This window comes from Suillus plorans, assembly GCF_016647745.1.
Source record: "Suillus plorans strain S12 chromosome Unknown HD556scaffold_1, whole genome shotgun sequence".
In the NCBI taxonomy this organism is placed as follows: Eukaryota; Fungi; Basidiomycota; class Agaricomycetes; order Boletales; family Suillaceae; genus Suillus; species Suillus plorans.
Genome location: NW_024537385.1, coordinates 1,597,654 through 1,624,103, shown reverse-complemented (window position 1 = coordinate 1,624,103; position 26,450 = coordinate 1,597,654). Strand labels below are relative to the sequence as shown.

At 46.1% G+C, this 26,450-nt stretch overlaps 8 protein-coding genes across 8 annotated transcripts; 5 read left to right on the top strand and 3 right to left on the bottom strand.

Annotated features, from left to right (window-relative positions):
* Window positions 1-609: 609 nt before the first annotated feature.
* On the top strand, window positions 610-2,305 carry HD556DRAFT_1435996 (uncharacterized protein; the record flags this gene model as incomplete). Its single annotated transcript, XM_041305495.1, has 4 exons — window positions 610-1,085; window positions 1,145-1,239; window positions 1,286-1,370; window positions 1,426-2,305. 4 exons carry the CDS (start codon window positions 610-612, stop codon window positions 2,303-2,305), a joined length of 1,536 nt encoding a protein of 511 aa, XP_041167949.1.
* A 3,633-nt stretch (window positions 2,306-5,938) lies between these two features.
* On the top strand, window positions 5,939-6,247 carry HD556DRAFT_1224041 (putative heat shock cognate protein; the record flags this gene model as incomplete). The annotated part of the gene is made up of 1 exon (XM_041296929.1): window positions 5,939-6,247. A coding segment is annotated over one exon (309 nt), but the record flags the coding sequence as incomplete, so codon positions are not given.
* Window positions 6,248-10,253: 4,006 nt separating this feature from the next.
* On the bottom strand, window positions 10,254-11,859 carry HD556DRAFT_1435993 (uncharacterized protein; the record flags this gene model as incomplete). The annotated part of the gene is made up of 6 exons (XM_041305494.1): window positions 10,254-10,630; window positions 10,670-10,872; window positions 10,904-11,237; window positions 11,297-11,391; window positions 11,442-11,649; window positions 11,724-11,859. The coding sequence occupies 6 exons, from the start codon at window positions 11,857-11,859 to the stop codon at window positions 10,254-10,256; spliced, it is 1,353 nt and encodes a 450-aa protein (XP_041167947.1).
* Window positions 11,860-12,927: 1,068 nt separating this feature from the next.
* On the top strand, window positions 12,928-16,385 carry HD556DRAFT_1319309 (uncharacterized protein). The gene is made up of 7 exons (XM_041301272.1): window positions 12,928-13,101; window positions 13,153-13,218; window positions 13,283-13,805; window positions 13,865-14,413; window positions 14,468-15,227; window positions 15,280-16,258; window positions 16,321-16,385. Exons 1-6 carry the CDS (start codon window positions 12,984-12,986, stop codon window positions 15,955-15,957), a joined length of 2,694 nt encoding a protein of 897 aa, XP_041167946.1. The 5' UTR covers window positions 12,928-12,983; the 3' UTR covers window positions 15,958-16,258; window positions 16,321-16,385.
* Window positions 16,386-16,563: 178 nt separating this feature from the next.
* Window positions 16,564-20,359, top strand: HD556DRAFT_1453936 (uncharacterized protein; the record flags this gene model as incomplete). The annotated part of the gene is made up of 11 exons (XM_041308092.1): window positions 16,564-16,590; window positions 16,650-16,952; window positions 17,009-17,290; window positions 17,344-17,681; window positions 17,731-17,986; window positions 18,038-18,435; window positions 18,557-18,756; window positions 18,806-19,290; window positions 19,340-19,455; window positions 19,509-20,076; window positions 20,129-20,359. 11 exons carry the CDS (start codon window positions 16,564-16,566, stop codon window positions 20,357-20,359), a joined length of 3,204 nt encoding a protein of 1,067 aa, XP_041167945.1.
* Window positions 20,360-20,727: 368 nt separating this feature from the next.
* Window positions 20,728-23,099, bottom strand: HD556DRAFT_1223002 (heat shock protein 70 family; the record flags this gene model as incomplete). The annotated part of the gene is made up of 8 exons (XM_041296849.1): window positions 20,728-21,145; window positions 21,197-21,400; window positions 21,453-21,724; window positions 21,774-22,324; window positions 22,381-22,483; window positions 22,535-22,727; window positions 22,779-22,899; window positions 22,955-23,099. The coding sequence occupies 8 exons, from the start codon at window positions 23,097-23,099 to the stop codon at window positions 20,728-20,730; spliced, it is 2,007 nt and encodes a 668-aa protein (XP_041167944.1).
* A 165-nt stretch (window positions 23,100-23,264) lies between these two features.
* Window positions 23,265-24,790, top strand: HD556DRAFT_1319304 (uncharacterized protein). The gene is made up of 6 exons (XM_041301271.1): window positions 23,265-23,404; window positions 23,459-23,952; window positions 24,000-24,024; window positions 24,074-24,196; window positions 24,247-24,416; window positions 24,468-24,790. The coding sequence occupies exons 1-6, from the start codon at window positions 23,304-23,306 to the stop codon at window positions 24,626-24,628; spliced, it is 1,074 nt and encodes a 357-aa protein (XP_041167943.1). The 5' UTR covers window positions 23,265-23,303; the 3' UTR covers window positions 24,629-24,790.
* Window positions 24,791-25,658: 868 nt separating this feature from the next.
* On the bottom strand, window positions 25,659-26,069 carry HD556DRAFT_1319297 (uncharacterized protein). Its single transcript, XM_041301270.1, has one exon. The coding sequence runs from the start codon at window positions 25,947-25,949 to the stop codon at window positions 25,710-25,712; it is 240 nt and encodes a 79-aa protein (XP_041167942.1). The 5' UTR covers window positions 25,950-26,069; the 3' UTR covers window positions 25,659-25,709.
* Window positions 26,070-26,450: the final 381 nt, after the last annotated feature.

Sequence of the window (26,450 nt, the reverse complement as noted above, 5' to 3'; positions counted from 1 at the left end):
GCTCCCTCCTCGCACCTTATCTTCTGTAGGTGCCGCCATAAATTGATCTGGACGAGCTCAGTCTTGTCTTCATGGATCTGGCATATTTCCTCCCAGACCTTTGAGGCAGATTTGAACTTCTGGACATGCAGCAACAGTCGGTTGGTAATCATACTGAAGATTTTTTGCTTAACGAGTGAGTTCTTTTGGTCATACTCATCCATTTTATTATCACACTCATTGATCTCCTTCTGAGAGGGAATCAAGCCATCCAATTTCTTCAGTACACCTGATACCTTGCCTATGAGGTAGGGTAATGGCTCAACAGCATGACCATCTGCATATCACATCAAACCTCAGGCACTTATCACTGTCAACATTATCTCCTTGTAGGTAAATCCAATTCATGCTATCTTCAGCAAGTTTGGGGATGTTGAACAATGAGGATGTAGTGCTGGGGAGCATATTATAGATGGTCATGTCAGGGCTCATAACCTCTGGAGATCATAAATGGTATTCAAAGTAAAAATATTAAGGTTCTGAAATGGTAACAAATTCTTTCAGAACTCTATGGAACATCAGCAGACTACCGATGGTGTCTGAAATCGAATATTGGTCCATACGTACACTATGCCTCCTGTACGCCCTCGAGTACAATGTTCAGAGCAACTCAAGATGCTACTTCAAAGACTCACTAATACACCAATGGCTATCCAAATGCAACCTGCCCATGGTACTAGGGAAAGGGGCACAATTACTCATGGTACAAGGGGACATGGGGTAGCTGCTACCTCAGCCAGTGCTGCCACATCTTATGGTGATGCTCCTACTAGTGGTATCAGCAAGATCCGGTGGGAGACACCAAACTGCAATCAAATGTCTGCCTTTGTGACGTACCTCAGCACCCATCCTGCCAACCATCAAATATTATTTTACAAAGGCAAGAAATTTCACCCTTCTGATGACAGCCTTCCTTCTGGGAGTGATAAGGGCAAAATACATGCAGTAATTGCCAAACATATATTTAAGAAGGATGAGATGTATCAGTTGATGTATGCTGAGGATCAGACGAAGTTCACACAGGCTGTGGGCAACTGCCTCACTTAGTAAGTTTTTCATATATTTCCTCCTCCCTTTTCATGTATACACTAAATGCTACACTTAGTCTCAAGGGTAAATATAAGACCCATTGTGCACGCTTCAAGCAGACAGGCACTGGAGTCAATCCGGAGGAACCTGGTGCCGCAGTGAATCTACTAGGTACATTTTTTTAAATAATAATCAAGTGAAACTAAATTGGTCATAGTGCAAGTTTTAAGTGACTTCCCATGGTACGAAGATCTCGATGATATCTGGAGAGATAACTCTGCATATGCTGCCAAAACCTTCTTGTCCACTCCTGGTACAGATCATACAGGGGACTTTAAAGCCCTGATGCAACCAAAGAGCAAAGGAAAAAGAAAAGCCTCTCCCTCTCCCGATCAATGATCCTGATGATCCAATGATTATCATTGACAATGCTCCCAACACTCATGATGTTGAAGACAAGCACATTGATAGTGCTGAAGACCATCCTCCTGCTGTCAATGATTACCTACCCCATGATACCATGGACCCTGTTATTGACAGCTTCACCATGGGTGAGGAGCTCAATTATGATGAGCAAGACATCACCATGCAGGAGGATCAGGGGAAAGTAGAGTGTGAAGAAGCACTCACAATCCAGCAGTCCCTCTCTAACAAATGCCTGCTCTCCTCCCCCTCCCCACCCCATATGCATACCTGCAACCACTCATCTCTTGGAACATTCAAAACTCATGCTGATTGTGTGATGGGCCATGGACTCATGCGCTCACCAAAACCACCATCATCTGTTGCATTGTCATCTATGAAGACAATGATATGCTCTACATCCTTGGGACTTTCAACACCATCTTCCTCCTCACACCAACAGACCATACTCAACAATAGTGGTGCAAAAAAATCTCACCTTGGGAAGAATATTGGGTCGAAGGTCAGGAGTGTCTGTGAGAAAGTCAAGACGCTAACCAACAACATGTTGTACATCTACACTGTAAAGGCGGCGACCTTTGAGTACAAGATCACCAAGGTCAATGCTCTCTGTCAGAAATATGACCTCGACTTCCAATGTAAGAAAGCTCAGCTCAAATACAACAAGGCTGTCATTGTACATCAGTGCTGTCAAGAGTCCAAGACTTTTGACCTTCAAGTTCTCGAAGCTCAAGCCAAGGTTCATGCTGAGCGAAAAGCCGCCCTTCAGCTCAAAATTGAGCTTCTCAAATTGAAGGGAGGTGTGGCTGATTAGTGTAGGCTTTATTATCATCATCATTCGCTTCTGTTGTACCAGTATCTCTCGCATCTCATGTCTTGCATATCATTCTTGTTATATGTTCTCTGACTTATCATACATATGTTTCCATACTTTCTGAGCCCATATATGTTGTTACATGCTTACTCCTATGTTATATATATATATTGCTAATACATTTATCTTGTTAGTTCAACAAATATTCCATCAACTTTGTACAAACTTGGTGTTCAGAAGTACCTTGATATGAGGTATCTCCAGGACCCCCTTCATCTACATCATGATCTATGTTCACTACAGGCATATAGGCCTGGAGGGCTGACTCTTCAGTTGTATTCTTGATCCCATAGTGCTCTTCAAACCAAATCACCATGTTGTGAAGGATAAGGCAGTACTGGACCTAGTAAGAAATATATGCAAGGTGTCTGTCATGCTGCAATGGGTGCCAAAGTTCTCGAAGAGACTGAAAGCGATTTTTAAGAGCAGCAAATGCATGCTCTACCCGGACACAAATCTAAATCACCAAAAATAAATGAACACAAGGAAAAATAAAATAACACACATACTCTGGAAAGGGCAGTGTTAAATGTCTTCTTGTCATAGGTTAAGGCCCCATTAACAGGCTTCTTGAAAGGGGAGATGCACTATGGCTCTAATGGATAGGCACTATCTGTCCAGATCCAATGATTATTTCCAAGAAGTGTTGCATGATGATGGTAAATATGAGTAGATCAGAATGCATATGTATCATGTGCACTGCCAGTGTGACCAATAGCATAATCTGCTATAGCAAGATTATGGATCATAACAACTGCCTAAAAGAATTTAAATCAGAGAAAGGGCTGTAAAATAAAATAAAATAAAATACCTGGCAGTTGAGGGAGTACTGAGACTTCCTACTATGAAAAGTCTCGCCATAGAGATCTGGCTTGTCACAAAGAGTTATCAATGATCCATCAGCAGCTAGGATACCATTCTGCCATTCTGGGCAAGTATTGTCCTAAACATACTTCTGGAAATGGCCAGCATCATCAGAGTCAAGAGTGGGGAAGAATATGAATTTGTCATGCTTGGCAAGCAGGGAAATCATGACACAATTAGTGCAGTTCGTGACTGACCTAATGCTAACACCTGCCCACTAGCAGACATCCTCATTTGAGATTGCATTGCCATAGTGGCCAGTATGGTTAAGAAATATTGCAAGTTTGATGACAACAGGAAGTTGGGGATTGTTGGATTGATTATGGAAAATAGGATCGTCACTGATCTCATCAAGGATATCATCAAATATTTCTGGAGAAACACATAACTTCTTTTGGAATAGGAGGAGGCAGTGAATAGTGAAGTGATCAAGTAGCTGGATCTGTGGAGCTCGCATAGGGGGCTTATCGGATTGGTGAAGGACACGGGTCATCTCTACTCATTCCGAAGGGCAGTAAGTAAGCCAATAAGTTGAGCAAATTGCTCATGGATCGCAATTGAATTGACACTTGAGTTGCCAGAATGTTCTGAAGCATTAGACATGGACATGGGGGACATGGTGGATGGGGTCCTAATATCAGACATAGCTGAGTCTGAACTACCATTATTTTGTGTGGCATGTTTAACACATGCCATAGCCACATCTAGGCTAGCAGCATCTATCTGTTAGAGGAGTGCTTGACATTATGACTGGCGAGGCATTGGGGCTGGTATCTTATTATCATCTCTAATCAACGACTCAAATTGATCTACACTGTCTTCTTAGATAGATGATCTATAGATAAACTACTACAAAATCAAATATCTCCACGGTCAGCGATTCAGACAAATACCAATGACTGATAATGTGGTTGTTTGTGGGTGGCTGTTTACACTTCCCCAAGCTATGTTCAGATGAAAGTACTCCTGATGAGATCAGTAACAATACCAGGTGCTCCAACAGTATAGACACAATAAACAGAACGTGGTCAATCTAACAGTATGATGATGACAAAAAAAAGAAAAAGAATGATAAGAGAAATCCTTCCTTCAGTACTAATATTTTTGCAACAAACTTACTACAGAAAGTCGTGCAAAGTTATAACAATCACCCCCTCAGCACAAACAGATAGAATCAAAGGTCAGGACTAATCAATGCTCAGTAGAACTCTTAGCTCACTATTGAACCTGCTGCCAAGGAACTCACGATGAGTATTAAACAGAATCAGGAATGGACGTCCTTGGCTTTCAGTACCAAGTCCCCTATTCAACAACTAAAGTCTAGCAGACAAAGAAAACCCTGGCTCAGTATCACTACTCAGATGAGTGAGGTCAAGTGTCACTATCAACTCCTGAAGTCTTCCCACTAAGCCTTTGCCTAGATAGACGTAAAGACAACACGAAGATCCTGGAACAAATTCAGAACAATAACACTAAGATGTGAATGAACTGAAGAGACAAAAGAAAAAAAAGAAAAAGAAAGAGAGAAAAGAAAAGAAAGAAAACTAGAGGTTCACCAGTAGAAAATAACAAGAAGAGTTTGCTCGCTGTTGAGCACAGTGAGCTCAAGGTATTTCACAGTTGTTGGTAATGAGTAAAAAGTATTGCTGGATGTTGCTCACAATGACCTCTCAGTTAGTTGCTTAACAGCTCTTGTCACTGTTGTTGACACTGATCACACTTCACACTCAGTCTTATTCTTTAAAAGTGGGGCTTCTCCCTCTCTGTTTTTTTTATTATGGCAAAAAATGGAGTCTTATATAGACAAAATATGGTGGCTGTGCTACTATTTCCCACATTCTAAGAGAAATGGGCTTAGTCATTAACTATTTACATGAGTCCTCTGTATTATAATTTGTGTCATCAATCTTTAGTCATCTCAAGATGTTGCTTTGTCATGACTTGGTTGAGATCATAGATCACCTGACTGTTAAAGTCACATGACTTGGTATCTTGTGACCAAGGGTCATGTGACTAGCTGATTATGCCATGCAAAAGAAGTATTCATAATTTGGTGGTGTTCTGTTCTGATGTCACTTTGTTGACCGTAGAAATGACGCGAGCCTTGTATTTAGGAAGTTCCCACAGGGTAGCTCATGCGAGAACTATTTTTCACAGTCACCTAACATGCGTGGGATTTAGTCTGAGTCATTGTTGTGAATGACTAAGCAAAATTCATCATGGAATTAAATATACAAAAATATTCAGCCTATCTGAGTTGTGCCGAGAAATGAAACGAAAATACTGTCTGAACTGCATTCTGACTTCTAAGTTGAGAGGAGATGGTTTTCATAATGGTTACTAGGGCATTAAGCTCATGGGAGAGCATTGGTCATCCATGCACCAGACCAGTTTGGTGCAGGTCAATGCGAGATTTAAGTGGAGTTTAAATTTGATGTGACATGTGCTGCTATCATCCTCACTGTGCCACATAGCCACCTCAATGTCTCAAGGTAGCTGCCCTCATCAAGCGCAACACCACTGTCTTTACCAAGTGCAACACCACCATCTCTACCAAGTGCAACACCACTGTCTCTGCCAAGCGCACACCACTATCTCCACCAAGCACAACACCACCCTCCCCACCAAGCGCATACCACTGTTCCCACCAAGTGTAACACCACCATCCCTACCAAGTGCAACACAACTGTCTCTACCAAGTGCAACACCACCAAGAAGTCTGAGACATTCTTGACATTTTTGGACAATCAACCTAGTGTCTTGATCCAGGTGTACGAGGATGCACATGCACACATGAAGGACAACAACTTGCTTGGCAAGTTTGAGCTATCTGGTATTCCCCCGGCACCTCGTGGTGTTTCTCAGATTGAGGTCACCTTCAACATTGGTGCCAATGGTATCCTGAATGTCTCTGCATCTAACAAAACTACCGGTAAGTCAAATCACATCATAATCACCAATGACAAGGGCCACTTGTCTGCAGAGGAGATCGAGTGGATGGATGAGATGTATCATTAGGTTCCTGGAGAAACACTTTTCCCCATTGAGGAAGCTATCGACCAGGGCACAATTATCATGAACCTTCTCTCTGATGCTGCACAATCACAGATGTGGCTACCATTGCACCTCTGATCACCAAAGGCAAGACCCTCTACTTCTTGCATGGTTTCTCTCTTGTATACAACCTATGTTTTTACCATTGTTTGCTAGCTATGAAACACATGCTTTTTTTTGTATGTGTGCACATCTAACCCTAACCCTGCATGGGGACTTTTCAGATTTGAAGTGATTGAGGCACTAAGTGTTTTGAGCGGAGTTTAAAATCCACTTTTCAAGCGATTTTCAGAACATCATTCAGAATGTTACAGAATGTTTCAAAGTGTTTCAGAATCATTTCAGAGCCTTAATATTTTTACTTTGAATACTATTATAAATGCATAAAGAGGACCTATCAAGTAGGTGTCTCAGTGTCTGGATCAGAACTCTGTATTGACAATGTACCTATCAAGTAAGTCTACTACATGGCATCAGTACTTGTTTAATCAAAAAGGTAAAGCTAAACTGACTCATGTTTCAGTGTCTGAATTAGTACTGAGACAGTTGTTTGCAGATATGCTGCACTTTATACTGTAGGTCTTTTTCTAACATATATTAAAATGAAACATTGATACTCTGCAGTTTTTGGGGCTGACATCACATCTTCCTTGTGCCTGACACTCTGCCCTTGCGCTCAGACCAGCTACTCATCACATCATGCCTTGCCCTCAGTTTCATCAGTGTCCTTTGACTTGGAGGATTTGGATGACAACAACACACACAAAGTAAGTCCAATTGTTGTGGTTTTATTAACACATTCTAATCGCTGTAATTATAGCATTGCTATATTCCAAGCCATACCTTTGTCCATGGCAGGCACAGTTGGTGCTATCTTTAACAGTGGTCTTCAATTTGAATTAGCAATTGGTTTCCCATGAGTACAAAGGACAATGCTCAGTGATGTACAAGAAAGTTTTGACTGAGCACAACAACGACTTCCTTTATTGGGTCAATGACAATATGGGCATTATTCTTACTTTTGTGCATTTCTTTCTAGCGGGACTCAAAGTAAAATTCAAGACTTGCTAAAACATCACTAAGACTCGCTCAGAAATCGTTCAAGTTTGAAGAAACTTGTGCCATAGATGGCCGGCACAGATCGGACTTCAAAACCATACTTGTGCATTTGGAAGGGATAATGGGAGTAGTGTACACAATAAAGGATGTAGAGATATTGTAACTAATCTGTCAGCCTCCACCTGAGAATCCCAGCATGGTATATCTACTGCACGAGGAGGGGAACAATGAATGAGTATTGGGAACCGGACCTATCTCACAAGCACATGAGTGAACAAAAGTGCTGTCGGGAGAGGGGGAGTGGGTTGAGTGCTGACGATACATGCGCTTGGGTGAAGCACCAGCAGTATATTTGGTCAGAGGAGTGTGCTGAATGCTGGAGGGGGATGGGCTGAGCGCTTGGAGGAATGAGCACTGAGTGCTGGCAGCATATCGGCTCAGGGAAGTGGGCTAAATGCTTGGAGGAATGAGTGCTGAGCACTGGCAGCATATCAGCTTGGAAGTGGGCTGAATGCTTGGGGGAATGGGCGCTGAGTGCTGGCAGCAGGTTTATGAGTGGAGGAGTGAAAGGTGTTTGTGTTTGTGGTAGTATTGGTGGTGTTATTAGGTTAGTTGGCTTTTGGCGAGGCGACAGATGAAGATGCGTTGGAACCTGTTGGCAGTGCCCAGGAAAGGGGTTATACATTGTGTAGGTATCTCTCAGCACACCCATCAACTCACTCCCTCCCATAACTTCATCCACATCCACCATCCTCATATCCAGGGCAATGGACAGCACAGTTGGTACCAGAATTGATGGAGGGTTAGGGTTGCTCGCTGTTATCCACAACGAGCGTTACAAGTGAGACTTTGCACACTGACCATGGTAAAATTGAAACTCAGATTAAAACTCCGCATATCAGTCGCATATCAGTCAGGGGGATAATAAGGTAACACATATCTCAATCTCGAGCTACCATCATGCCTCACACATCCAGCCACAAAGATCTCCTTCATGCAGTTGATAAAGCTGCACTGTTATTAGCCCAACTCCAATATCAGCAGGTATTAGAAGCTCAGGACTCGGAGTCAAGCTCTGATTCCAGCTCCAATTCCAACTCTGATTCAAGCATGGACATCACCTCTTTACCCACTCTTTCCTCCAACATCTTTGGTGAATTGTCTGGCGGATCTACTGATTCTGATGAGATCACTGCACGTTACAATCAGCTTCAGCATCAAATTGCAGCTCTCCATGATGAGGTTACAAGGGCCCACATGCTTCATAAGCCTGACACCTCCATGAGCCCCCCAACTGCACATCCTTATTCATCATGAGAAACACTGCCCTCATTTATTTCGGCAGAAGCTACGTGTTGACCCTATTATTTTTATTTTTGATGACATCCTCAATCAGATCTCTGATCATCATATCTTTTCCAACCAATCCAATAATACCCAACTTTCTGTCTCCATTCAACTCGCTATCTTCCTCAATCGTGCTGGCTACTATGGCAATGCAATTTCTCTTGAGGATGTTGCCCAATGGGCAGGTATAAGTGTTGGATTGGTTGTGAATTGTACTAATTGTGTAATGATTGCACTGCTTGACCAGCATGACAATTTTGTTGGTTTCCCACATACTGACTCAGAGGATGCTGAGCTTGCTTAGCAATATGCTGAGTCAAAACTTGTTCTGAGTGGCGCAATGGCATTCTAGCTATTGATGGCACTATAGTTGACCTTTATGCCAAACCTGCCCATTTTTGTGAGACATTTTATGATAGGAAATCTAACTATTCTCTTGGCTGTCAGGTATTTTTTTCTCTCCCTTTATGATTGACAATTAAATATTTTTAGGCAGTTGTTATGCCTCACAACCTTGTCATTGTTGATTATGCTCTTGGTCATCCTGGAAGTGTCCATGATGCTTATGCTTTCTGATCAACTCATCTCTATCAACAGCATGAAGCCCTTCTTCCAGATAACCACTGGATTTGGGCTGAGAGTGCATACCCACTTGAAAAGTGGTGCATAGTCCCTTTCAAAAAGCCCTGCAATGGAAGGTTGACCAAGGACCAGAAGACATTTAATTATAATTTTTCCATGGTGTGCTCATATTTTTGTGATTTTTGTGATGGTTTTGTTATTGATTTTTGTTTTATTTAAGTTCGTGTCTGTGTTGAGCATGCCTTTGCTGCTCTTAAGGGGTGGTTCCAGTCCCTCTGAGAGCTTCAGATTGCTGTCCACTGGATTATGTGTTGCATCATCTTGCATAACATGATCATCTGATTTGAAGCTCACTATTGCCAGGAGAATCCAAAATTCTGTCATTCTCAAAGGTGGGCTGAACGGGAGGCCAGAGAATTTGCAACCCAAGAGATTAAAGATCCTGATGGAGATGAAGTTGTGGGTGACAAGTTATATGAGGGTACTCCAGGGCAAGCTTCTCGTTTGAGGATGATGGATCAACTGTTTGACAGTCCTCACTCAAGAGCTGAACACAGGGATGGATAACTTAAAACAACCTCACATTAGCAATCAGAAGATACATGTACTACTACAAGAGACTCAATAAATGTATGTAAAATGTATGTAGCAAAATCAAGTGACAACAAAGACAAAAAAACATGACAATGACAACACACATTCAAACTGATGGCGATAACGACGAGGGATCAACATCTTTACCTGCAGCATGTATCATCATGCTTTGATATTGGATCTTGAGGCACCAAGTCTCAGCCTCCTTTTCCTGCAAGGCAGCTGCAGCCTGAAGGCAGAGGATCTCCTTGTCCTTGGCCTCCTGCTCACATTGATGTACAGTGGCTAAAAGGAGGACTTCTTGCAAATGAGACTTGTGGTGCCACTGGAATTTCTTCTTCTGGGATTGGTAATGCATCTTGATGGCATAGTGCTCATTTCTCAATCCTCAGTGCTCGGACATGTCACTCTGGATGTTTGAGATCTTATTGTTGAGCATGCCAAGGTGGTCCTCCACGTCCATCATTGAGGTCTTCTTCTTCTTTGAGCTTGTGGAGCTCCATGGCTTTGTAGACAATGATGTTTGGGATGCCATTGGTAATACATAATAGTCAGATGACATGTAGGGCAACAAGGATATTGTGGATGCGGGACTGGAGTGGCTGCGCAACATGGCCACTGGTGAAATGAATGAGGATAGTCTGCCTGGTGCTTGGCTGCAAGGCGAAGCAGAACCAAATGTCATGCAACTGTGGTATGCAGGTGTCTGAGACTTCCATGAGAGAATAAAAGAATTTGATTTGGCAGGAGGGGGAGAAGGAGAAGCTGTATACTGTCATTTATGTCTCACTACTTTTGAGGGACTGTTGAGGATGATGAAGTCATGATGGGAGTTGAACTCCCTGTCATCGTCATGCATATTGACGTCCCCATCCAATGTATCAAGTGCATTGCTGAGGAGGGCAGAGAAAGGGCCGAGCTCGTCCTCATCAGCATAAGGGTCACCATAGAGGTCACCATCCGGATCGTCAATTAGATTGCCTTCAGCACCAGTGTAATGAGGAGGGCTGTGAAGAGGGGACATATGGGGGAGTGTACTGATTGCTAATGTTATGTGGGCTTGGGAGAGGGAGCTGAGGCTGTGCAGGAGGGAACTGAGGCTGTGCGGGAGGGAGTTGAGGGTCTGGAGGCAGGAGCTGAGAGTTTGGAGGGAATTGAGACTGCATAGGAGAGAACTGAGGATGCGTGGGAGGGTGCTGAGGTTCTTGGTTCATAGAGGGACCAGCCCCCCCATATGGATGAATGAGGTTGTAGAAATCAGTAGCATAGTTGACTCCCAGCTGGGAGGTGAATATTTTGGCGCTGACTGTTGGGTTAGAGAACAGAAAGGGGTGAAGTTGGTCGTACCACAGGAACTCAAGTAAGACTTGTTCTTAAAATAAATTAAATCAATTAAAGCCAAAAAAACAAACAGCAAAAAAAAACACTCACTATGTAGATTGATGGCTATATTTTCATCAAGCGGGGTGACACCAGCACTGGTCTTGTTGAATTTGTCGAGTTGCTCTTTGAAAGACTTTTTAAGACTTTTAAGAATTAAATTAGTAGCTACAAGTCTGAGCAGTAGACTACTTACAAAACGATGTGATTGCCCACCACTATGTCAAACTTCTTTGGATCCTCAGCATATGCTGCTGAATAGTCTGAGTCGGTCTTGAAGATCAGTTTCGCCAAGATACGATGGATCTCCCCTTTGTCCTTTCCAGAAGGATGCTCCTCATTGCTGGAAGGGGCCAATTTTTTCCCCTCATAGAATAGTGTGCGAGCGTCTGTGCGGTGGAGATCTGCAGGTCTCGTCCAATGGACGATAATCTTCAGTCCAGCAGTCCTAGGAGTCTGATTATGAGGGGGATTGGACCCATGTCCTCAAGATTTCCCTCTTCCACAGGATCCAGATGGATGGGGGGTGGGGGTAAGTTCATTGCCTTTAGGTGAGTTTGAGTGTCCACTTTCAGTCTTGCAGAATGGCAGACATGTTGGCGAACAGCAGGCATTGGTATTCAAGCTCCGATACTAATGCCAGCTGTCTCCATCTTGTTAGAATGTTTAGCCCATCTTGTACTGAGTGCTTTAGTGAATCTAGAATTTTACTTTAAGTCCCATTTCTATGTATCTCAATCCAAGTCTCACAGTTGTATTAGGCTGGTCTGTTCTCAGTGGTCAACTCCACCTTTATCATTGGAATGCAGCCTGATCCAGGAGACACTACCAATGTCCTCGTCCCGTCCATCTCCTCTCTCTTGTTCTTGTTCTCCTCCTTGTCTTCTTCCCTTCTCCTGCTCTCATCCATCCATATTTGTCTGAGCCACATCAGCAGTTGCTGATGTGTGCTAGGCGTTTACACATGGTGTTCGTGGTATTGGGAATGGCATGATGGAGCTCGGACATTGATTACAAGCCATTTAGCATATGGGCTGCGGCTTATATGGGCCTAAGCCCCAGCTTTGGGCTGGCTTGGGCTCATGGCTCAGGCTTGAAATCTGGTGAGCCTAAGTCCCCCCAGGCCGAGCTTAAGCTGGGGCTTTGAGCCTAAGCTGAGCTGGAACATCACTAGGACTCCCATTAGTACTTGAGAATTAAAGCTCAACTCTCTTAGTCTATCTAGGTCTTTCCCTAAGGCCAGAAAGCACTGCATGCCTTTACCCAAAAACCCATCACCAATCCTGTCATCCCAGTTCACTTCTCATAGCTAACATTTCTGATAATGTTATTGTTTCCTCCAAATCACATCAAAGTGAACCTTAAAGAGTATACTTCCTGTAGAAATCTGTGTAAATTTCAATTATTGTATAAAAAGTAATATTTGTACAAGAGTGTACCAACAACTAGAAGTGTACAAGTATATCTATACAGCCTGTTACAGATTTATATAATGGAGGGGACCTTACCGTAACTCTATCTGTTCATCTAGTTTTCTCCCAAGTCTGACATCTGTGACAGATAAACTACTAGGTACATGACTATCATCCTAAATGTGCTTCCGCATCGACCCCCTTATAGGTGGTGTCCTACTGGATGTTATGACCGGATAATTTAGTATTTTAGAATTTTCAAACTCCACCAGTCCTTCTTACCTTTTGCTCGTCAGTCTCGTCGTCGTTGTCCGTCCTTGTTGAATATGTCTTCATATAAATCAGCCGCGTTCAGAAACAAACTGCCCTCTGATCCCTCGGAATCAAAATTTCACCCTCAAGTTCCAACACTCCAAGAACTATTCCCTGCCTGGTCAAATGAAGGTGCGTCCTTATTTTACAACATGACGTTTCGTTAATTATCCATACTTTCAGATCTCCAGTCTCTCCTCAATGAGGTCGGCGGTGATCTTGAGCTTGCAGTCACTCGAATCAGTGAAGGTATGTCGTATTCGTTTTTGCATTTTTCTTGTCATGGTTTTGTTAATTCCGTAACAACCCATAGGGCACGCAGAACAATGGGGTTCAGTTACGCGCAAAAAGGACAAGAAGACTCCTGTAGCTCAGCACGCACCGTCAAAGGACCCAAACATCTCACGTAGTGACTCGCGCGGCGGTCGAGGTGGACGCGGGGGACGCGGTGGTTCTGGTAGAGGCGGTCGTGGTCGAGGTGGCGCACGGGGTGCACCTGCAGTCAATGGTCATACTTCTTCTCGTGCCAAATCTTCTGCCCCCGCTCCCGAAGACAAGCCAGCGCAGGTTGAGGATCTCACTGAACATGCTGTTGATAAGCCAGAGTTGAATGGAGGTTGGAGTGTTGCGCAGGATGCAAATGAATTGACTACAGCTACGACCTGGCCTTCAGAGCCTACCATTGCTGAATCGGCTCCTGCTCAATCGCAGCCCACAATTTCTGCTCCGTGGGGTGCTAATACTGGCTGGGGTAATGTGGCTACTGTGTCCAAACCTCCTATATCATCTGCTAAACTGCCGGCAACTTCCAAACTTTCCTGGGCTCAGATTGCAAAGTGCGCATCGATTAAGAATTTAGTTTGATCTTCCACAGCTAATCATTACTTGTGCGCAGACCACAAGAGAAACTCGTCGCAGCGTCACCCCCTGCACCTCCTTTACCATCAGTTATCGCCCCTGCACCCGAATCAGCCTTTGAACACGCTCCTCTTCCACCAGCTCTCAATGGCAATGTAGAACCAGTATCTGAAGGTTGGGAGGATCCTACAACCGTCCAGCCTCCTGAATGGGATGATGAGCCTCAACACCAAACCCAACACCAACCCCCTGTGGACGCTTGGGTTGCTTCTCAACCTCTATCGATGTCGGAGCCAGAACCCGTACCAGAGCCCCCTACTGCAGTACAGGAGGAACCCGCTGCTCTCGCACCCGAGCCTGTGGCTGTCGTGTCAGCTCTTCCGACCCAAATTCAAAAGCAGGATGCACCTACTCGGTCCAAATCACCTGTATCTCTTTCTTCGCGGCCCGCGGTTCGTAGCAAGTACAAGGGCATCGATCAAGCTGTTGTCATGCCTTTGTCGACTAGTTTCACTCCTGGCCTGGACAAAGTAGGCATGCAGTTTGGAAGTTTGAGTCTTGGTGGAGACGTCATCGAGCCCACGCCGTGAGTCAAAATTTAGAACTGATATGAGGATCATCAACTGATATCTTTGGTCAGCGTCGAACCTTCCGTAGTTGAACAGCAGCCATCCCCACAGCAGGCCACACAGCCACTCTCGCCTCTTGCGCCTCCTGCACCTGTTCAGCAACAAGAACCTCAACAGATCACTCCCGCGCCTGCACCGTCTGTCGCCACCTCTATCGCTACTTCTCCCTCGCAGCCTGTTCTCCCGCCTCCAGTGCAGCCTGTTCTTCCACCTTCGCAAACAACTCAATTTGTACCTCCCCAACCTACAGCACCAATCCCACAGGTACCTCAACATGCTCTTGCACCTTCGATGTCCCTTCCTACACTTCCGCCGTCGAGCACCAGCTTCACCCAGCAGCCTCCCTCGCAGCCGCAGCACCAGCCTCAGCATCAACATCAGCACCAGCCGCCACACCAGCCGCAGCCGCAGCCGCAGCATCAACCTCAACACCAGCCTCAACACCAGCCTCAGCATCAACCCCAGCACCAACCTCAGCAATTACCACAACTTCAGCCGTATGCTGCCCACTTGCACTTAGACAGCCCGCAAACGCAGTCTCAACAATACAGCCCTGCCCAGCAGGTGCAGGCCCAGTCCGCGGCGTACTTCCGGCAAGATGCACCATACTTCAATGCACCAACGCCTCCTCAACAGCAGGACTACAGTGCATCCATGAGTGGTGGTATGGGTCCCTTTGGGCAGATTGGGACGCAGCATCAGCAGCACCAATCGCAAGGTAGCCACTTGAGCGGCTTTGGAGGTAGTGAATACTATGGTGACAATCAACGTGTCAGTACACTGTTCCGGCTTGTTGTATCTTGTGTTCTGATTATAAGTGCAGCAAGGTTTTTATGACTCCTATGCGCAATCTCCAGGGTTTGGCGGCAATCGTAATGTCCTAGGTCATGATGATGTCAAGGGTCTTCCTACCTCACAACACCAGCACCAACATTCACAACCCCCCTCGTCGGTTATCCCTCCCTCTACATCTCAGTCGTCGCAACCTGCTGCCGCAAGCACACAGCAACCCTACGCCCCGCCGATGCCCTACTTTTATCCGTATCCTCAAAACCAGTATTATGGCAGTCCCTACAACCAAGGTTACCCTACACCCTTTGTTAAGTACCCTGCTCCTACTCCGCCAGCAATGTTTCAGCATCAACACCAGCCCGCAAAACAGAGTGACGGGTTGAGTATGGGTGCGGGCGTGCAGCGCGGATTTGGCGGGTATACCGATGATATTGGGTACCACCAGCCCCCGCAGCAGCAGCAGACGCAAAACAATCACCATACATCCAGTGAGAGGCAATTGTACGGACATGGACAGGGGTTTTTGGGTCGGGGAGTAGCTGCACAGAGCGGGTCGCCTGAGGCATCTTACCGCAAAGATTCAGGGCAAGGGGTTGGTGTGCAACAGCAACCTGCAGGCCGCGGCGTGCGAGGACAGTACCCGCAGGTGCAGGCTAATTCAGAAGGCAATTTCTACCCATACCAGCCAGGTCGCCAATACTGGCAGTAGGTGAACGCGTAAAGGGTGCTTTCTGCCTAGTCTCTATTTTTGTACGTATGTGTTATTGATACTAACCAGTGTCCATATACGCGTTCTGTTCGTGTTCACGCTTATACTGTTTCTTCTTTTTTCTCTTGATATCACGTTTCTATAGTCTGCATTACGTGTTGCATTGCAGTACCGTTCTAGCACCACTTTCTCATATTGTGAATAAGACTGGGGGAGCTCATCGATATCGAGAAGCTCCCCGAGTGATGCGCTACTGTGACGTTTTGAGTAAACGACTGCGCTTATGCGACGAAGCTTTGTCCCTTGTCAAGAGAAAAGGTTCATTGAAACACTAGACGGACTGGTCACGAGTCTAACTACTTACTGAGTACTGTCAGCTGACCGTTTGCATGGTTTTGTAGTGAAAGTAGCGTTTTCCCGCATTTTGGTCCGAAACTACATACTAAGATCTTGACTCACTCCTTCCGGATTCCGGAAGCTGTGACTGGCTAATCAAAAAACTTGAGTGAGCTACTTATATAGTTACTGATCATCATATCTATTACAACAATTCTGCGACTTGCGAGTCGCCCACTCCGGCGCTATACGCGAGGAAATTCATACATCATGGCGAACACTATGGAGTTGGTCCAGGTTTGTTCCCTATCGTTCCATGTTGAACTCCCCCCGTTGACAAGGCGGATGCATAACAGACGGGCAAACGCGATCGTCTCATAGAACTTGAAAAGAAATATCAAACGAAATGGCAGGAGGAGGGTATATTCGAAGTTAATGCCCCTTCACCCGACGAGCTGAAGGGCTTGTCATCTGCCGAAATTCAGGATAAATACCCCAAGTGGTTTGGCAATTTCCCTTACCCATACATGAATGGCTCTTTACATCTGGGACACGCGTTTACCATCTCGAAAATCGAATTCGCTGCCGGATACCAGAGATTATTGGGCAAGCGTGTTTTATTTCCTCATGGTTTGCATGCAACGGGTATGCCGATCAAAGTGAGTGATGCCAGGCTTTTGGAGATTGTTGATCTGATTTCTGATTTCTCGGACAGGCTGCTGCTGACAAGATAATTCGTGAGATGGAGATGTTCGGCCCAGAATTTGAACGATTTGATGAAGAGGCGCAAGACAACAAACCAATAAAAACAGCTCCAAACGGCCCAGCCGCGCCTTCAGCAGCAGTAGGGAAAGCCACGAAGGGCAAGATTGCTGCAAAATCCACGGGACTGACTTACCAGTTCCAAATCATGTTGTCAATCGGCGTCCCGCGCACGGAAATCAAAAAGTTCGCAGATCCCCATCACTGGCTGAAACACTTTCCTCCAATTTGCAAGGTGTGCAAACAGATCCTCGGTCATTTTGCCATTTCTTCATTTCTGTACTACAGGAGGATAACAACGCAATGGGAAATCGTATCGATTGGAGACGTTCATTTGTCACAACCGACCTGAACCCTTACTACGATTCGTTCGTTCGATGGCAAATGAATAAATTACACGCATTGGGAAAAGTCAAGTTCGGGGAGCGATACACGATCTACAGCCCCAAAGACGGACAGCCTTGTATGGATCATGATCGATCCGACGGTGAAGGTGTTAACCCCCAAGAGTACACTGGCGTCAAGATGGAGGTCGTAGAATGGAGTCCAACTGCGAAGGCCATTGAAAGCAAAGTCGATGGTCGGAAAGTATTTTTGGTGGCTGCTACGTTGCGTCCCGAGACCATGTCTGTATTCTCATATCCATCTTAATATTGTTTCTTAGTACATCCACAGGTATGGCCAAACCAATTGCTTCGTTGGCACCTCTATAAAATATGGCGTCTTCGCGATCAACGATACAGAAGCATTTGTATGCACATATCGTGCAGCCCGTAACATGACTTTCCAAGGTCTGTCGCCTGAGCGCGGCCAGACTCAACAGCTGTTGGAGATAGATGGTGCGGCCTTGGTCGGTACCAAGATCAAAGCACCATTTGGATTGGCTCCTGAGGTGTTTGTACTGCCTATGGATAATGTTTTGGCTACGAAGGTCAGTCGTTCAGTTGTCATAGCACCGTAGACCCTTTTGACATTGTCTTAGGGTACCGGTGTCGTCACTTCTGTACCATCAGATTCACCCGATGATTTCGCAACTGTCAGCGATCTTCGCAAGAAGCCTGAATTTTACAAGATCGATCGCGAATGGGTATCCATTGATCCGATTCCCGTGCTAACGACTCCGACCTATGGCGAGCTGACTGCGCCCCGCTTAGTAGAGAAGCTGAAAATTCAGTCGCAGAAAGATGTCAAGCAGCTGGCAGAGGCGAAGGAAATCGCGTACAAGGAGGGTTTCTACAGTGGAGTGATGTTGGTCGGCGAGTTCAAGGGTCTGACCGTTCAAGAAGCGAAGCCCAAAGTGCGCGCAAGCATGATCGAACAAGGATTGGCTTTCGCATACGCCGAACCAGAGAACCTGGTCATCTCGCGCAGCGCAGATGAGTGCGTCGTCGCCTTGATGGACCAGTGGTATATGGATTACGGCGAACCTGTTTGGAGATCACAGGCCGAGAGGCTCGTATTTCGTATCTTTTCTTTTCTTCTGCTTACAATTGGACTTCAGGTTACTGGCAAAGATGGAGACATGGACGGTCGAGACTCGGAACTTGTTCGAGGCCACCTTGGCATGGCTGAATCAGTGGGCGTGTGCCCGGACATACGGCCTGGGGTCCAAGTTACCTTGGGATCCCCAATTTATGGTTGAAAGTTTGAGTGACTCGACTATCTACATGGCATACTACACAGTTGCACATTTGTTGCACGGTAGGTATTAGAACTAACTTCTATCATCTCACTGATCACATTCACTCAGGTGGTGATATCTTTGGTCGGACACCTGGGCCTCTGGGCGTCAGCGCCGAGCAGATGACGGATGAGGCCTGGGAATACGTCTTCTGCAACGGACCATGGCCAGACTCAGAGCCATTCCCCAAGGACAAAGCCGACGCATTGAAGCACGAATTCAATTACTTCTACCCCTTCGATATGCGTTCCTCCGGCAAGGACTTGGTCCAGAACAATCTGACGTTCTTACTTTATAACCACGCCGCAATCTTTCCAGAGGAAAAGTGGCCCAAGGGCATCCGCACGAATGGTCATCTGATGCTGAATGGCAAGAAGATGTCGAAGAGCACAGGCAACTCACTGACGCTGAGGGAAGGCGTGCTGAAATTTGGTGCTGATGCGATGCGTTTGTCGTTGGCGGATGCTGGTGATGGCGTAGAAGATGCCAACTTCGATGAAAAGACTGCCAATGCAAACATCCTGCGTTTGCATACGTTGATGACATGGTGTGAGGTATATGAATTTCGCTCTCTGCGAGACGATCTACTAACAATTTCTTTAGGAAATGTTTAAGGATGAGTCCAACCTCCGCACTGGTCCCAAGAGCTCTTATCATGATCACGTGTTCGAGGAGGAGATTGTCGACCTGATCAACATTACAAAGGGTCATTACGACGCGTGAGTTCTATCCAACTTTAGCTCTTTGTCGTGGTCTCAGTTTTCTGCGTTAGAACTGCTTTCAAGGATGCTCTGAAGTTTGGCTTCTACGAGTTGCAGAGTGCCCGTGACTGGTACCGAGAAGTTACCGCCGATATCGGGATGCACGCAGACTTGGTCAAATACTGGATTCGTGTTGCCACCTTGATGATCACGCCTTTTGCTCCTCACTTCGCAGAGCATATTTGGACAGAGCTGTTAAAGGAGCCTCGGTCCATACAGCTGGCGCTGTGGCCAGACCCAGAGCGCACCGTGGACAGGTCAATCGTTGAGACAGGCGTGTACATGCGTGGAACACTGAAGACGATCCGTGATGCTGAGATAACGTTGTTGAAGAGGTTGCAGAAGGGCAAGAAAGGCAAGGGCGTCGAAAATGCGTTGTTCAACCCCAAGAAACCCAAGGCCGTTCGGATTTATGTTGCGACCAAGTTCCCTGAGTGGCAGGACACGTGCGTGCAGGCTGTCAAGGATTCGTACTCGAGCCCGGACGATAAGGTGGACGATGCGAAAGTGCGCGATATCCTGATAGAGAAAGGGTTGATCAAGGACAAGCGCGCTATGCCGTTCATCCAGGCGTTCAAGGTAAGGATATATTATCACCGTCTTTATTGGCTCATCTCATCTCGAAACGCAGAAACGAATGTCAGAAATCGGTGTCGATGCTGCGTTCCGGAGAACATTGTTGTTTTCTGAGTCTGAGATTCTGAAGGAATTGCTGCCATATCTGAAAAAGTCTTTGAGTCTGGAAGATGTGGAAGTCTTCTCCGTTGAGGAGGCATTGCAGAGAGAAGGTCCTGGTTTCACGCGCACCATCATAGAGTCGTCCGAGCCTGGAAGCCCTGCCTTCGAGTATCGGAACGTATAGAGTCAATATAAAGTTGTATAGAGCTCCTCGACTCGTTCTCGTAATACCATCATCGCAATGCACTTACTGGCCAATTGTACTTTCACCACGGTTCTAACAATGTAGTAATCAAGGAGGTCATTTACCGGTACCCTTGGTATCGTACGACGTTGTCGAGATTATGCACGCTATCACTAAAATATAACGCGCACATTGAAAACATAGACATTATTTATCAAGAGATGCACCATATGCTTCGCAACCAGTTCGTCACACATTTGCGGCTAGACGATACAGGAGGATGGGGTGCGTCCATTGAAATAAGTGACTCTATGTTACTGATACTGACATACAACTTTTATCGGGATTAAATCCCCACTACGACCGCCTCACAGCTCGTCATGGTCATAATATGGTTCATCATCCTCGGGCTCGCTTGCACTTCCTCCACTGTAGAGCTTGCTTGTGATGGGATTGACAACGTTCTGAATCTCCAATAGCTTCTCCTCGAGCTCCTCAGTGGTAGCACTCTGACCATTGTCATCAATCCACTCCGTAGCCTCCTTGATGGTGGCGAGGATAGTCTTCTTGTCATCGTCGTCGATCTTGCCGCCAAGGCCTGTCTGGTCACCAAGTTGTGACTTGAGTCCGTAGACAAACGAGGACAGGGCGTTGAGGGACTCAATGCGCTTGCGATTAGCTTCATCTTCTGAGGCGAAATCTTCAGCCTCGCGGACCATGCGCTCAATGTCCTCCTTAGAGAGACGACCCTTCTCGTTCGTAATCGTGATTGACTCGGATTTACCACTAAGAGCCCGGTCAATGTCTTATAGCACTGACGAAGAACCATTGACTTACGTTCCCTTGTCAGCGGCACCGACCTTCATAATACCGTTGGCGTCGATCTCGAATGTGACCTCGATCTGAGGAACACCACGAGGAGCAGGGGGAATGCTCGAAAGTTCGAACTTGCCGAGAAGGTTGTTGTCCTTAGTTAAAGATCGCTCACCCTCGAAGACCTGGATGAGAACAGTAGGCTGGTTGTCAGCAGCCGTTGAGAAGCTTGACAGATTATCAGTATGTTGTATTCACTCGCAAGAACAGAAGGACTTACATCTGCGACTTGCGAGTGGGGATGACAGTGTTACGAGGAATGAGTTTGGTGAAGACGCCACCAGTGGTCTCAATACCAAGTGTCAAAGGACAGACATCCACCAAGACGACGTCCTCGGTACCCTCTTCACCGGAAAGGATACCACCCTGGACAGCAGCACCGTAAGCAACAGCCTCATCGGGATTGATACCCTTTGATGCCTCTTTGCCAAAATATTCCTTCAGGAGTTGTTGAACCTTGGGAATGCGGGTTGAACCACCAACAAGGACAACCTGCAACCGTGTTAGACGGTATCAATATGGTTGCCGTCAGACGTCTCACCTCGTCAACGTCCTCTTTGTTGATCTTCGCATCCTTGAGGACCTGTTCGACAGGCTTCATAGTCTTGCGGAACAGATCCATGTTAAGCTCTTCAAATTTAGCGCGAGTGAGTGTCTCTGAGAAGTCGTTGCCATCTTCGAAAGACTCGATTTCGATGCGGGTTGACTGCTGGCTCGACAAAGTACGCTTAGCCTTCTCGACCTCACGCTTCAGCTTGCCCATGGCGCGAAGGTTGCTAGTGACGTCAGTACCGGTCTTCTTCTTGTATTGTTTGACAAGATAGTCGATGACACGGTTGTCGAAATCCTCACCACCAAGGTGTGTATCACCGGCAGTTGCCAAGACCTCGAAGACACCGTCGTCGATCGATAGCAAAGAAACATCGAAAGTTCCTCCTCCAAGATCGTAGACGATAATTTGAGACTCGCCACCCTTCTTGTTAAGACCATATGCGATAGCGGCAGCAGTGGGCTCGTTGATGATACGAAGAATATTTAACCCAGCAATTGTACCAGCATCCTTCGTGGCTTGACGCTGAGCGTCATTGAAATCTTGACAACAAAACGTTCATAAGCGAATGAAGGTCAGGTCAGCATTGCTGGCTTACATGCGGGGACAGTTACTACTGCGTGGGTGACCTTCTCGCCGAGATAAGCCTCCGCGGTCTCCTTCATCTTTGTTAGAATCATGGCACTAATCTCTTCCGGAGTCTAAAGAACCTAATCAGCGAGATATTCAGAAGTCTGATTTCAATGACTCACAAATTGGCGTGTGTCACCCTTGTAACCGATTGAAATGGCTGGTTTGCCGCCCTTGTCAACGATGTTGAAGGGAAAGTGCTTCATGTCACGCTTTAATTCCAAGTCGTCCATCTTCCGGCCGATGAGACGTTTAGCGTCGAAAACGGTGTTTGTTGGATTTGAATGGAACGCGTTCTTGGCACTATCACCAACTCTATAGGAATAAGTCAGTCATGGTTTCCTGGGTTGCGAAACGAAAACTTACAGCCGCTCATCATCAGTAAAGCTGACCCATGAGGGTGTTATACGATGACCCTGGTCATTGGCGATAATTTCGACACGACCACCGCGTTGAACGCCGACACACGAATAAGTTGTTCCCAAGTCTGCGAATAAGGAAGTTAGTAATGTGAAACGAATGACGCGGTGCATTACGCTTACCTATACCTATCACCGTACCGTATTCACTGTTCGAACTCGCTGTGACAGCGGGAGAGAAACAAAATAGAGCGAGGAAAGCAAGGAAAAAGAGAGAGAGAGAAGACGCCATACGCCATGACTTGGCGCGAGACGGGCGGCCAGACATTGTTGTCACAAGAGAAGTAAGTTGGTACTCAATTGTTGAACCAGCTCCGATGTATTTATGTCTTTCAAAGGACACGCAAATGACACGTATACATTCCCACGCCTGTAATTACATAAGTGAAATAAATAAATAATCACGTGCTCTACATTGATATCGCAGTTGGCCAAATATATATCATCTCCGACTCAGTACCAACGTACGATCATGGATTCGTCTACTGAATCGTTTCATCATCATAAAAAGACTTTGCATTCGAAGCGTTCGTTCGCAAAGCATCATTCAACAGAATCTCCTACTTATGACGCGCAAGTACTACTTCTTTTTTATTTCCTTGACCATATGGTTTACCCCGTTTTCAGGTCAGAAGAAGATAATGACCCTCTCAGTACTGATGATGGAGGCTCTTCCATGTCCATTCCAACCGTCTCTCGTTTAGCTAAAACCCCCTTTCAATTAAAGGCAGTATCTCGTGCTCGTCATCAGCTAGCCTCCAGCATGCTCTCAGATGATGGCACTGATTCCCAAACATATGATGGCGATGTAGAGAGCAGTGTTACTGCAGCAGCCGGTTCACATCCCTTCAGCAAGGCGCTACATCCTACTCTTCAGCATTCTTCATCCGCATCAACATTGACCTCTCAAATCGATGATGTGCTACCGTCTGTGAAACCTGCTGCCCTTGCACCCGATGAACCAATGCCTACCGCTGAAGCAACATCTACGTTTAACCCTGCTGCCCTCACTCCCGAACATATCCAGGCCTTCATACGCGAGGCGACCGAGGGTCAATCCTCTAGATCTTACAAGATTAACCAACCACCACTAAATCGGCCTGTTAGAGTTTTTGCAGATGGTAAGTGTCAATTCAATTTTAACAGACTTTGTGCTAATTCGTATTAGGAGTATATGATCTCTTTCACTTTGGGTATATTCGTCCCTCCCTTTTTGTGTAAGGATATTGATCTTTGAGCCAGTCATGCCCTGCAATTACGGCAAGCCAAGTTGTCTTTTCCATCTGTACATTTACTCGTTGGTGTTAATTCCGATGAGGACGTCATCGCCCATAAAGCACGCTGTGTGATGACACATGCTGAACGGTATGATGCGCTAGTTCTCCACAACTGAATACTCAATCACACTGATATAGCTGTGAGGCTGTGCGACACTGTCGCTGGGTCGATGAGGTCATTCCCGACTGCCCATGGGTTCTGGACCAAGCTTTCATCGATAAGTGGAATATCGACTACGTTGCTCATGACGAACTCCCGTACGTGTCGGGCGGTCACGATGATGTCTACGCATTTGTAAAGGCACTAGGTCTGTTCCCTTTCTTTTCCCCCTACTTCTTCGAAAGTTTGACATATTCAGGTAAATTTATTCCTACCCGACGTACACCCGGCGTGTCTACTTCGGAACTGCTCGAACGTATTGTGTCAGGATATCGGAAGCGCGATTTCGATGGGAAGTTAGAAAAGATAGGCCATGCTGAACTCAAAGCTGAGGGGTCGAACTTCGATGACAAGCGCTAGCCGATGCCACATAGTGCGCAGGCAAGGCCAGCCAGATGAGTCTGAATGGCAAGCTTCCTTGAGTTCAGCCTATATACACAGACTTTCAACACCATAATATAATGTACATTCCGGCGCTTCACCTATGTGTCATACTACTTCCAAGTACATAAGCAAGCAATTCGTTCGCCTTCGGATGTATGTAAAGATGGAAACAACGAGTAGCATATCTTGAAGGGCAAGTTTGCTCAAACTCAGACCAAGGATATGATAAACAGATTCATCCACCACCAACGTTATTCCGTCACCGGATCGTCCCAGTAACTTGAAGCGGTTCCATTTTCCGCATCGCAAAGGGTGGGACTCAAACACGGACGGCGCGCAGACTGACAGGAGCAGTGGAGTGCAGGTGGAGCGCGCACATGGGAGTCACGGAAATGCCTCCGCAGAACCAACTGTTTCGTCCTCTGTGTGCGCATTCACGCCAAGGTCCTCCAGTCGTTGCACGTAGTAGACTGGTGACCCGACGATCAGCACAATTTGCCCTACGCAGTACGCACGTAACGCAACGGATAAGGCTGTGAATAAAAATGGTTTTTCCTCATCCTGGGCGACCTTCTACAAAGAAACACTGCTTCTAGTGTTAGGATTTACTGTCGTAGTGCAGTGGGCATATGGTCTCCTAGCTGCTTGCACAGTAAAAGGTGGTCGTCAATAATTTGCAGCCACTGATGCTCACCGTGCCAACGTGAATAGAGTACTTGAATTCCGTCCAAAGTGGCATTACAGGCAATTTGCAGTATATGTATCAGCGCAAATAATAAGCGCAGTGCTTTAGGTTGCCATAAAAGAGTGAAACATAAATATTTGAATCCCAACTCGCTTTTTCTCATACGACATGGGTTCTTCTTCACCTCCAGTGAGAATTGGCTATGCCCGAATAGGGCTGAATATGTTGAGATGCACGTTGAAGAGACAGCGCACATACTCACGCATTTCGCTCCGAGTCAAGATCCGGACTGACAGCATATTTTCTATAAGACGGGGCAGTGCCCCATGTGCTCTCTTGTGCTTCTTTGACATTGCGCACATCTAGGCATATTCACGCACACTCGCGCTGTCCTCCCAGAATATGCTCAAAAGGTATCAAATATGCTTTGATTGCTTGGTGGTGGAATACAATTGGTACGAAAACAGCTGGAAATACAGGGAAATCGATGGGTATACCTTGAAAACACATCGAGAGCCGAGCAGAAAGGAAATAGACAGCTGAGCGCATCACGAACATCGAGAGCCAAGCAGAAAGGAAGTAGACAGCAGAGCGCATCGAAAATATGAACATGTCGAGAGCAGACAGCGAGGGAGATCGAAGATAGGCAGATAACACAGCAACGAAGGTGCGGCAGATGCTGGTAGCAGAATCAAGACAGTGTGACAGTTGAGGTGGTGAGGTTTGATGCGGCGTGACGCGCATGTGACGTGGCACTGACGCGGCATGGAGGAGGTTTGACGTGGCATTGACGCGGCATAGAGTGTGAATGTTGATATTAGTACAGAGACTGCGAAGATATTTGGGAGAACTTGTCGTGGTGTGAGTGGTGCTCGACCCAGCCTAAATGAGGCTAGAAGTCTGACATGCATGGTTGGGGCTTGACGTGGTGATGCAGGGTATAGAGAGTGGATCGAACTTGGCAGGGTGAGGTCGAGGCTTGACGCAGTGAGACAACACTTGGCATGTCACACTGCGTCTGATGAAAATCAACATAGATGAACGAATTAGAGGTAATGCAACAATATAGGACTGACGCGCAAGATGCATACTAGTAGTATGAACGCAGAGGAC

Coding starts and splice junctions, on each gene's coding strand:
- HD556DRAFT_1319309 (XM_041301272.1), top strand. CDS start 12,984: ATGTCTTCATATAAATCAGCCGCGTTCAGAAACAAACTGCCCTCTGAT. Junction 13,219..13,282: donor AGTCACTCGAATCAGTGAAG/GTATGTCGTATT, acceptor AACAACCCATAG/GGCACGCAGAACAATGGGGT. Junction 14,414..14,467: donor GACGTCATCGAGCCCACGCC/GTGAGTCAAAAT, acceptor ATCTTTGGTCAG/CGTCGAACCTTCCGTAGTTG.
- HD556DRAFT_1319304 (XM_041301271.1), top strand. CDS start 23,304: ATGGATTCGTCTACTGAATCGTTTCATCATCATAAAAAGACTTTGCAT. Junction 23,953..23,999: donor TGTTAGAGTTTTTGCAGATG/GTAAGTGTCAAT, acceptor AATTCGTATTAG/GAGTATATGATCTCTTTCAC. Junction 24,417..24,467: donor CGCATTTGTAAAGGCACTAG/GTCTGTTCCCTT, acceptor TGACATATTCAG/GTAAATTTATTCCTACCCGA.
- HD556DRAFT_1319297 (XM_041301270.1), bottom strand. CDS start 25,949: ATGTTCATATTTTCGATGCGCTCTGCTGTCTACTTCCTTTCTGCTTGG.